The sequence below is a fragment of the Saccostrea cucullata genome, unplaced genomic scaffold, assembly GCF_032062105.1.
Source record: "Saccostrea cucullata isolate Sc308-1 unplaced genomic scaffold, CSIRO_AGI_Scuc_v1 ctg4497, whole genome shotgun sequence".
In the NCBI taxonomy this organism is placed as follows: Eukaryota; Metazoa; Mollusca; class Bivalvia; order Ostreida; family Ostreidae; genus Saccostrea; species Saccostrea cuccullata.
Window position 1 is genome coordinate 86,737 of NW_026939998.1, and position 11,382 is coordinate 98,118.

The following is an 11,382-nucleotide window of genomic DNA, read 5'->3' on the forward strand; positions in this document are numbered from 1 at the left end:
AAGTGCTGAATTTTAGAGCTTCAGATAATTAGGTCAGTGTTGAAATCCACTTGCACAGCGGGTGACTAGCCGGTTTCCTGGGAAACGGGCATCCTAATTAGTTCTGTTTGGTAAATTCGGAGTGGTCACAATTTATCACTTGCAACATTTGAACAAAGCATATAGGTGTACTTGTCTGCTTTGAAACGCAAGAAAGAGAAAACGGATTGTTTAGCTCTTGAAATGTAAGTACAGATGTTTTATGTGTTATTGATGGAAGTTTATGTTTTTGAAAGAATTAACTTGGGCATAATTTTTAACATTGAACAAGTTTTACAAAAGTTACACTTTCCAAAGTTTTCATATAGTTTATTAGTAATCTAGTTAATTAATACTTATCTGAGTACTAAGAGAAATCATTTTTGAATTGATTAAACTAATATATAATTTTGTATCGTTTATAGCAACTGGTGGAGAGAAAACCCTTTCTGTTACAAGACCATTGATGTATGGAATTTACTGGACATGAAGTGAGTGATTTAACTGTGTGAAGGACATGGATTTTATAGACAAAGAAACAATAACATAAACAAGGGAAAAAAATGGAGTGAATGATTCCAAAGTTGCACATATTTGAACACCGGATCCCATTTAAGAGTGGTTGTAAATGTAGTGATATATTGGATAGACTTTGAACCACCTTCCTGTTACATGTATTGGTTTCATTATAAAGGAGTGACAAAAACAACATTTATTTGAAGAACTAGTTACTTATCCATGCAGGATTTAATAAATTAATTGTGATTTACTCGTTAATATGGAAATAAAAAATGTCACAGAACTGGAAATCATATTGTGTAACTGATTAAAAAATAAGTGAATCGTAAATAATTTGCCAAATACGGCCAACGTTTGTCCAACATAAATAACATTGAACCAACATTGGGCCAACAAGAAGTTATACGTTGGGCCACTGTTGGACCAATGTCAGATTACCAACCTTCAAATGTTGGCCCAACGTCGAGCCAACTTGTTGGTCGAACGGAGGGCCGATGAGCAAGATGATGTTGGGCCAACAAATAAAAATGACAGAGGGCCAACGTAATTTTCACCGTTGGGCTGACATTGGCCCAACGTAAGCTTGCTATCTGGGCTGTTTTATGCTCCATGTGCGCTATGATCAGTGTGCGTTATTATTGTTGCGGACGAAGAAATCAATTCAAATAAAATTATTTATTATTTTCATTTTGGTTATTTATTGCTACATATATCTGAAATGTATAAATCAGTAGCTTAAAGTTTAAAGCCCAGTATGTTCTAACCAAGATCCTACTAAAGTTATGTGTAAAACGTGTTGGAAGATCGACGAGCACAAGGGTGTCTAATAAGATTCCTGAATTATATCGTTAATAATGTAAACATATTCACTCAAAATGTTGAAAAAAATATTTTAAAACAAAATTCATTTAAGATATAATTCTGAACATTGGATGTGAAAGTGTGGATTATTGACCTCAGCAGCGAAATAAATCGACACCGATGGTACAGACTAACATTACACCGCTTATAGTTATAAACAGTGTCAATAAGCCCTTTTTGCTTAACTGCGGGACTGAATATCGCGCATGCGCTTAGGAACCCTGGGGTGGCAAAAAGAAAATCTTATCATGGTGAAAAGTTGTTGTGTCGTTGGGTGTACCAATAGAGCCACGAAGGGTTGCAAGGTTTCTTTCTTTAAGTTTCCCGTAAGTAAAACAAAAAGGCGAGCATGGGTTAATGCTGTTAATAGGAAGGGATGGTTACCAAACAAAAACAGTAGGATATGTAGTGAGCATTTTGAGACGGGTTGGCACTCGGACGACCGTGACGACCCCAACTACAGACCGACTCTATTTTCCTACAAATGTACACCCGAAGAGAACAGTGAACGATTTTCAAGAGCATATAGAAGAAACCTGACTAAGGTATGCTTCTTTGTATTATAAAGTACGAATATTTACATCAACATTGGTTTATAATTAACGTCAACCCGAGATTCCTCTGTCGTGTTTTTACGCCCATTAATTTGACTTGACATTTAGCGTGATTTGAGCTGGTCCCAATATTCCACGCTTAACACGTCGTATTGTACCAATTTATATTTTAGTTGATTAAGAATTTACGATTAATTAGCATTTAAATATGCACAAGTCATGTTATATTTGAATGCATTAGATTATTAATATGTCATTTTCTGGTGATGCAGATTTTCCTGGTGAAAAGACTCTTTGGTACAGTTTCTCATTCATTTTAGACTAGTGATTTGATTAATTGAGACTGTCCTCTTAACAATAGTGCAACTGACAAGCTGTTTAATTATTGAAATATTCAGTATGCAGTTGCTATTTGTTTTGAAAAGTTTCACAAACTACCCCATCTTTGCTGGTTGAAGTATGCTGGTCATTGATATGGGGAACCTGGATTCAAGTAGTGCCATAAAGTAAGATCTATCCATCTAGGTTAAATTTACTGGTTAATTTTGATGGAAAGAAGTACTAGTCATATTTCTGTGTAGTATATAACAGCATCTTTATATTATACAGTTATTGTACTATAAGCATGAAAAGTTTTTGTTTGTCGAAATGTGCATTGAATTTGTATGTAGGCCAATACACATGTCAAAAAGAATCTTAATGGAAAAAAGACTGAACATCAGGTTTACCACTTTTTTATATACAAAATAAAGTTAATATTTATTTGTAATATTATTGTAAGTTGTAATTTTTTTTCCTGTAGACTTTTGAGGAAGCAGCTGTAAAGCAAGAACATTTGGAGAGATGCAGGTTAGAAGCATCCGTAAGAATGCACAGCTATAGTTTCCCTGAAGAGCTGCAGACATCCCCAGGAAAACTGTACAATGTCAATGTATATCCTGACGAGGATGACATTGACATTGGTGTAGTCATAACAGCTGATGAAGGTTTGATTGTTTTTTTTTCCCCCAAAAGTGTTCACTTTGAATTCAGCACACATTTTTAGCTCACCTGAGCCAAAGGCTCAAGTGAGCTTTTCTGATCAAAATTTGTCCGTTGTCTGTTGGCGTCGTTGTCGTCGTTGTTGTCGTTGTCGTCGTTGTAAACTTTTCACATTTTCTTCTTCTTCTCAAGAACCACTGGGCCAATTTCAACCAAACTTGCTACAAAGTATCCTTGGGTGAAGGGGATTCAAGTTTGTTCAAATGAAGGGCCACGCCCTTTTCCAAGGGGAGATAATTATGAATTAGAGAAAAATTAATGGCATTTTTAAAAAATCTTCTTCTCAAGAACCACTGGGGGAAAGATGAAACTTGTTTGGAATCATCCTCAGGTAGTGTAAATTCAAGTTTGTTCAAATCATGACCCCCGGGGGTAGGGCGGGGCCAAAATGGCCGATCAAAGTCTAACATAGTAATATATAGGAAAATTCTTTAAAAAATTTTCTTCTTAATTAAACCACTGGGCCAGGAAAGATGAAACTCATGTGGAATCATCCTCAGGTAGTGTAGATTCAAGTTTGTTAAAATCATGACCCCCGGGGGAAGGGCGGGGCCAAAATGGCCGATCAAAGTTTTACATAGGAATATATAGGAAAATTCTTTTAAAAATCTTCTTCTTAATAACCACTGGGCCAGGAAAGATGAAACTCATGTGGAATCATCCTCAGGTAGTGTAGATTCAAGTTTGTTAAAATCATGACCCCCGGGGGTAGGGCGGGGCCAAAATGGCTGATCAAAGTTTTACATAGGAATATATAGGAAAATTCTTTAAAAATCTTCTTCTCAAGAACCACTGGGCCAGGAAAGATGAAACTCGTATGAAATTATCCTCAGGTAGTGTTGTTTCAAGTTTGTTCAAATCATGACCCCTGGGGCAAGGGTGGGACCAAAATGGTCGATCAAATGTTTACATTGGAATATATAGGGAAACCTTTTAAAATCTTCTTTTCAAGTAGACCAAGTTCATGTTTAGTGATATTTATATGGAATCATCCTCAGGTAGTGTAGATTCTAGTTTGTTCCAGCCATGACCCCCTGGGGGGTTAAAATTCAAGACCCCCCCCCCCCCCAACTTAGTAAACTTTCAGTTCTGATCTGATATGTGCTTTCTCTTAGCAAATTGCTCAGGTGAGCGATGTGGCCCCTGGGCCTCTTGTTTTTTTTTAAAAAGAAGTCTTGCAACTGCAGCGATATTGAGTAACGTGCTTCAGCGTGTTATGAAAATTACTTATTTGCACACACTGTTGCCATTATGAGATGTCATTCAAAATATAATATTGCGGTGCTTATATCATGTATATTTGCATACCCTTTAACTCCTTGCCTTGTCTGCAAATCATTTAAATTGGATATTTTATTTACTTCTAAATGCCTGTATTATCCTTTGGCTAAGTTAAGCCCTGTAAGTTACAATTAACGGAAGACTTATAGCAATTGCCAACTTTTTCAATGTGTGATTTTTGATTTCATGTCTGACATTTACATTTGCCCTGCATTTAACATTTGTGATGTTCGCTATATCCGCAATTTGGTATATCCGTAAAGGAATTTGTTAAATTTAAATAGCTGGGGATCCAAGATAACTTTGTTATATCCATGAATTCTCAATATATCTGTGTTTATCGTCCCCCGCTTTCATGGAAGCGAGGGGACATTAAATCTCATTCGTCTGTCCGTCTGTCCGTCCGTCAGCCTGTCCGTCCGTCACAAAAACTTTAACCTTGCCCATAACTTTTGATTTAGTGGAGCTATAATTTTCATATTTCATATGTGTATTCCTTGTGATAAGACCTTTCTTTGGGTACCACCAAATTTGACCTTTTGACCTTGACCTTGGAGTTTCAACTACTTTTACTAAAAAATTCCAAATTTTTACTTTGGCCATAACTGTTGAATGGTAGGTACTAGGACTTTCATATTTCACATATTTATTCTTTGTGACAAGACCTTTCAATGAATACCAACAACTTTGACCTTTTGACCTTGACCTTGGAAATTTACTTACTTCTGAAAAAACTATATCTTTGACCATAATTTTTGAACGGTAAGGGCTACGGCTTTTATACTTCACATATTTTATTCTTGTAAGAAGACCTTTCATTGGATACCAAGAACTTTGATCTTTTGACCTTGACCTTGGACTTTTAACTACTTTTTAAAAATTATAACCTTGGTCACAACTTTTGAACGGTAGATACAAGGACTTTTATATTTCACACATGTATTCTTTGAGGCAACACCTTTCATTGGATACCAACAACTTTGACCTTTGGACCTTGACCTTGGAGATTTACGTACTTCTAAAAAAAACTTTAACCTTGACCATAACTTTTAAACGGTAAGGGCTAGGGCTTTCGTACTTCATGTATGTAGTCCTTGTGAGAAGACCTTTCATTGCATGTCAAGAACTTTGACCCTTTGACCTTGACCTTGGAGTTTTAACTACTTTTTAAAAACGTTAACCTTGGTCACAACTTTTGAACGGTAGAAACTAGGACTTTCATATTTTAAATATATGTATTCTTTATGGCAAGACCTTTCATGGGATACCAAAAACTTTTACCTATTGACCTTGACCCTAAAAATGATATCTTGCCCACAAAGATACTGAAAGCGGGGGACCACAATTCTTTGAATTTGCTTGTACTAAACAAGTTTTACTGTTTAAGCAAAGTTCATGTGGATTCAATGTAAATATCATATTTTGAATTCTTATATTGATAATGATTTTAGATGATGACATTTATGTTGCTGGTAACTTTAATTAATGAAATCAATATTCTTTCTTACACACATGTATACAAAATCTATATGTTTTAATGTGGTGGAGACCAATTGCATTGTACTAATCAATATATACATTTAGGTTCACAGTGTGACCCAGATCCTCTTCTTGAAGAAAATACTTTGTTGAAGGAGGAAAACATGCTTTTGAAGGAAAAGCTGCACAAACTGCAATGGGGTGTGAACAAAATCAAAGATGATGATGTTGCAACAAGATTCTACTCCGGATTGCCCAGCTTTGCTGTTTTCCTCTGGCTGTACAAGTAGAGTATTTTTTTTATTAATATATTCTTAAATGGGCATTCTATATTTGATACAAAGGCATGTAATACTGTAAATCACATTTTATTCGCGAGACTGTATTTAAGAAATAAAGTCCGCGTTTTCGTGAATGTTGCAGTATAACCTTCAAGGTCAAGAAATGTTGTTTGAAAGATAAAAGCCGAGGCTTTTATCTTTCAAACAACATTTCGAGACCGAGGAGTTTATTCTGCATCATTCACGACAACAAGGACTTTATTTCTATTCTACCAAGACCGATAAATACGACTGATCGTTTCTTCTATAGAGAAATGAATTAGGTCACCATGTCTCGATTATGCTGTTCCATTTAACACCAGAGGTAAAATTTGTTTGCTTACCTGTGTATGGAATGCAGACGATCTTAGCTTTCGTTACATTAAAAATAGCCTTTTTTAAATTACAAATTTGTTCGTTATATGTATTGATCAGTTAAAACGAATATACAATAACAAAATCATGTTCCTGTTTTACTGCTAAAATCACGTTGTTTAATGTGTAAGGAGGTCCGTGGAATAGCCCCGCTTAGCTATAAAAACCGACTTCATCAGCAACTTTATGAAATTTACAGTGTTTATTTCTTACAAAGACGACACATCGATGCGGTCTAAACAAGTATTTCATTCCACAGCCAAACATGCATTTGAATTGTTTTAATTTGATACGTGTTTCTGATCTGATAATTTTTTGATGACGTTCGTGATTTATTGGAGAATAATGTCCGGCGGTTTCCTTTGATGTTTTCAATAATTGTGTGAGAATTTCTCGAAATTATGCGAGACAGTGAGCTCGCGAAAAATTTCTTTCTCGCGTTTAAAATTATTCCTTATGATTACATAGAGGAAAAACAACAATTCGTGAAAATTATGTCTCGCTAATAAACAGTCAATGATTAAAATAAAGTGTCGAGAAAATTTAGTGATCTACAGTATAAAGTAAATTGTTATAGAAAAAGAGTTTTTAAAAATTTTGCAAAGTGAAGGTATCTTCTTATGATTAGAACAGAAAAATCTTTGCACATGGGGGCAAATTATTGAGTATACATTTAAATATACGCCACACTTGAAAAGTGTATGGGTGTATAATGATTGGGATGTCTGTATGTTATGCTTTTGGGTACCCTTCTCTTATCTGGAATTCCTCTTATACATGTGGCAGCAGGTGATACCATTTAGTGAGCTCAGTGCTCACATTACCACTAATTTTCTTTTGCAGTTTCCTACTTCCAAAGGCAAGGTGCATGACTTACTGGGTTGGTGAAGGTACATCTGAGACAGGAAGACAGCGGCCAAATAGAAGCACCCTCCCTCTCATTGACCAGTTGCTGGCTGTTCTTATGCGTCTGAAGGTTGGACTTCTAGTAACTGATATTGCTGAACGATTCGGAATTTCACCTTCAAGATTTTCTTCTATCTTTACAACATGGATTTGCCTTCTTCATGCAGAGCTCTGTGCTCTGAATAAGTTTCCCTCAAGAGAAAAAATTGCATCTTGTTTGCCTGAATGCTTGAAAAAGTTTCCAAATTTAAGAGTAATTTTCGACTGTACTGAAATATATATACAGAAATCATCAAGTTTAGTTAACCAGAATTTAACATTTTCAAATTATAAACATCATACGACAATGAAGTTTTTGATAGGGATTTCGCCTGCTGGAGTAATTTCTTTTGTGTCAAATGCTTGGGGTGGAAGAACTTCATACAGGCAGATGGTTATTGATAGTGGGTTTTTGGATTTATTAGAACCAGGAGACAATGTAATGGCTGATAAAGGTTTTACAATTAGAGATTTACTGCATGAAAGAGGTTGTACTTTAAACATTCCACCATTCAACACTAAAGGACAATTTTCAGTTGATGAAATTCTGTACACACAAGAAATTGCAAAGGTTCGCATTCATGTCGAGAGAAGTATAGGTAGGATTAAATGTTTTCATATTTTTGATGGTGTAATGCCACTTTCACTTGCACCTTTGTTAAATCAAATGTTTCAAGTTGCTAGTTTCTTGACAAATCTTGATGTTCCACTCATTGAAAATTAAATGTACAAAGAGATTTTATTCTAAGTCACTCAATAAAATGTCAGTTTTGTAGCACACATTGATGAAATAGAAATGAGAGTATCAGTATCTGAGTATATGTTGGTTAGATGCTTAGAAGGTATATTTGAAGGTATATTGGGTACATGAAAAATGTAGGGGGGCATATGCTGTTTATATATTTTATGTGTAGCGTTTTATTGAATTTTACCCTTGTGAACGCCAACCAACCTTAAATAACAACTTTACCTATACATTTAAAATAGTGAATTCAAGAATGAATCTATTTTTTTAATCACGGATTTGCAGTTTGCAAGCCCTATTTTTGGACAATAGATGGTTATCAAATGCAAATGTATTAGTTAGGTCACATGAAATGTATTGTCAAAATTAAAAGCTTTTGTATTTAAATAAATGCCTACTATTTTTAACTCAATGAAAACAAATCTGTAGATAGAGTTTATGTATTTTTAAATGTTTCTACACATGTATTTCTTTTCTAATTAGTATTTAAACTGTTCTTATATGTTATAGAAAATGCATCAAAATCAGTCGTTATTATATACATGTGTACTCTAATATTTACTCTAATTTGTTAAAAAAATGTATGCATCTTATTGTAGTCAAATCAATGAATGCAAGATTTTGGAATTAAAATATACTGTTTCACTTATATTTAATCAGATAGCTTCAGTAGAAATATTTCAATCCACAAGAAAAATTTTAATTTACATGTAAGTGGATCAACGCATACGTGGGGAAAACATGGGATTGAAATTTGAGTTTGAAATTCATTTTCAATCCACCTGAGCTGTTTTCAAAAGCAAAGTGTGAATGTATGATCCAAAAGACAAATATTTCAATTCCCAAATATATGTTGCTTCAAGGCTCGCCTCCGTCGATAGGTCACCAGCCAAAAAATTTTTTTTTTTTTAAATTCACTTGTAAATAGACTGTCACAATTGTTACATTTTTTCTTTTAATCAATTTTTTAAAACATGCGCACACCTGGTGGCATAATAGTCAACAAATTGACGGAGGCCACTTACTGGTAGGAGTAGAAGTATATGATTCTAGAGGGAAGGGGGGGGGGGGCAAATTGTCGAGTCAGATCATGCTTTGTATATAACAATTAATTTTTAGGATGACAAGAGTTTTTTTTTAGTTTTTTCTTCGATGAAATATGTTTGACAGCTTTCTTATTTATTTCCAAGACCATTAAGCCTCTCAAACCCACGCATAAATAATACCAAACAGAAATAAAATATTTGTCCCTTCCTGTATTGTTTTAAAACGGTGGACAGAAAATTCTTATTTATATACAGTGTATTATTTTCAAACTATACCAAAATTGGGATTATTTGTTTTCTGGGTCAATAAGTAATATTGTTATACCCTTATAAATATCCTTCTATATATTTATTACTAATAAAAAGTCCTACAAAAGAAATGTTTATTACATCGGTCTAACAATATCACTATTGACCGGTCTTACATAAGAATTGTTAGACCGCAACGTCACTCGTCTGTTACGTCACAATTAATAATCATCGTTCAATATAGGCGACGCGAAAATAGCCGAAGTTAAGAGCTATTAAGAGTTGCTGCTAACAGCAAGGTAAGGTAGAAGGGAAGAGTATGTTTTGTGAATAATTTTTGTGATATAATAGATTTATAATTGATTTTGTTCTTTCTCAGCTTGATGTTTACTGAAGAAACCATAATTTTCCATATAAAATAATTGATAGTATAGCTTGTATTGATAAAATTGATCAATCTTAAGTGAGCAGTGAAGGGTATAACAAAACAGTTATAGACTGGAATTCGGGCAACATATGATTTGTTGGACCTGAAGATGAAAATGTTGCCCTTGGCCTGCGGCCTCGGGCAACATTTTCACCTTCAGGTCCAACAAATCATATGTTGCCCTCATACCCAGTCAATAACTGTATAATGTACCTTCCGTTCTAGAGTACAGCTGAGGGATTAAAAATGCCTTGAATGAAATGAAATGCAATTGTGAACTGCCCGACCTTGTACCTGTCGATTGACCATAAAGTGGACGATCGTCGAGAATGGCAGATCGGGTATAGCGTCCGCGTGTAAGGGTAGTATACTGGTGTCTCATTATATCGCGGTACTTAAAAACTTTTGCATAAAAAGTGTAATTCCAATTTTTTACTTAAACTCTCATCAAATGATATTCATAAACCAAACTATGGCCTATCTTTTTAGTATCAAATTATTTCCCAAGCTTGCACCGTTTAATATGTAGTCTATTTTTAAAACAGGAAGTCTTCTTTACCTCCTAAATTGGAGAGTCTCATAGTATCGCGGTATGGGGAAACATGCCACCTTGTTGTTGACATGGACTTCAATTCTTATTTTTAATTTTACGATGTAATTTTACATAAAAAATTAACAATCATACAAACTAAAGACTTTCAAAACATGAACTTTATTATGCATTTTACTAGATTATAAATTCAGTGGTCTAAATATAATAAAAACGGGAATGGAAATCTGGAAAAATTATGTTTTATTTGAATAAAAACTTTCCTGATGCATGTTCCATTCTTTATAATCATCACAAAAATTTACATTCAGACGACAGACAGATAGATTTATCCACAAAAATGATATGAGCTGTGTATATGATTTTTCGGAATATACCGCGATACAATGGAACCCGCGATATTATGAGAATCGAGTATACATACTGTACCTCGGTAAAATGGGGGGTATCTAGAGGGCTGCAATCGAAATGAATGGGTATGTTTAAATTTAGGATGGAGTTGATTATTTCTAATATCGTCTTTTTTTCAAAGATCATCCCAACTCCTTTGCTAAGTGCTGTAACGAATTTTTTTTAGCTTGTTTAAACTTTCCCGGATCGCCATCTTACTCTATGTAAACACTGCCGTAACCAAGGCTTTGCCGGAAATTAGTTACGTATACACAGCCATATTATTGGGAATAAAAAGAAAAAAAAGTCTCATTAAAAAGAAAATTTAAATTTATTTACCAAATTTTAATTAATAATTTATTGCAAAACTTTTATTCATGCTAATGTCAAAGTACACGTGAATCTTTGCCACTCTTCTCTTTTGCCACCCCTGAAGCGTTATGCGCATGCGTGCATATTATCATGAAAGAGTCTATTCGGATTTACTCGGAGTTAAACTTGTTGTACAATCAATATTGACCGTGACATGTAAAATGGCCCTGGTATTTGCAGCAACTATCATTACCAGTACCAAAAGTGTAA

The 11,382-nt window shown here is 34.5% G+C and overlaps 1 protein-coding gene across 1 annotated transcript; it reads left to right on the forward strand.

Moving 5' to 3' along the window:
* The first annotated feature begins 2,600 nt into the window (after positions 1-2,600).
* LOC134254435 (uncharacterized) lies at positions 2,601-8,591 on the forward strand. Its single transcript, XM_062736952.1, has 4 exons — positions 2,601-2,615; positions 2,755-2,938; positions 5,859-6,039; positions 7,292-8,591. The coding sequence occupies exons 1-4, from the start codon at positions 2,601-2,603 to the stop codon at positions 8,115-8,117; spliced, it is 1,206 nt and encodes a 401-aa protein (XP_062592936.1). The 3' UTR covers positions 8,118-8,591.
* Positions 8,592-11,382: the final 2,791 nt, after the last annotated feature.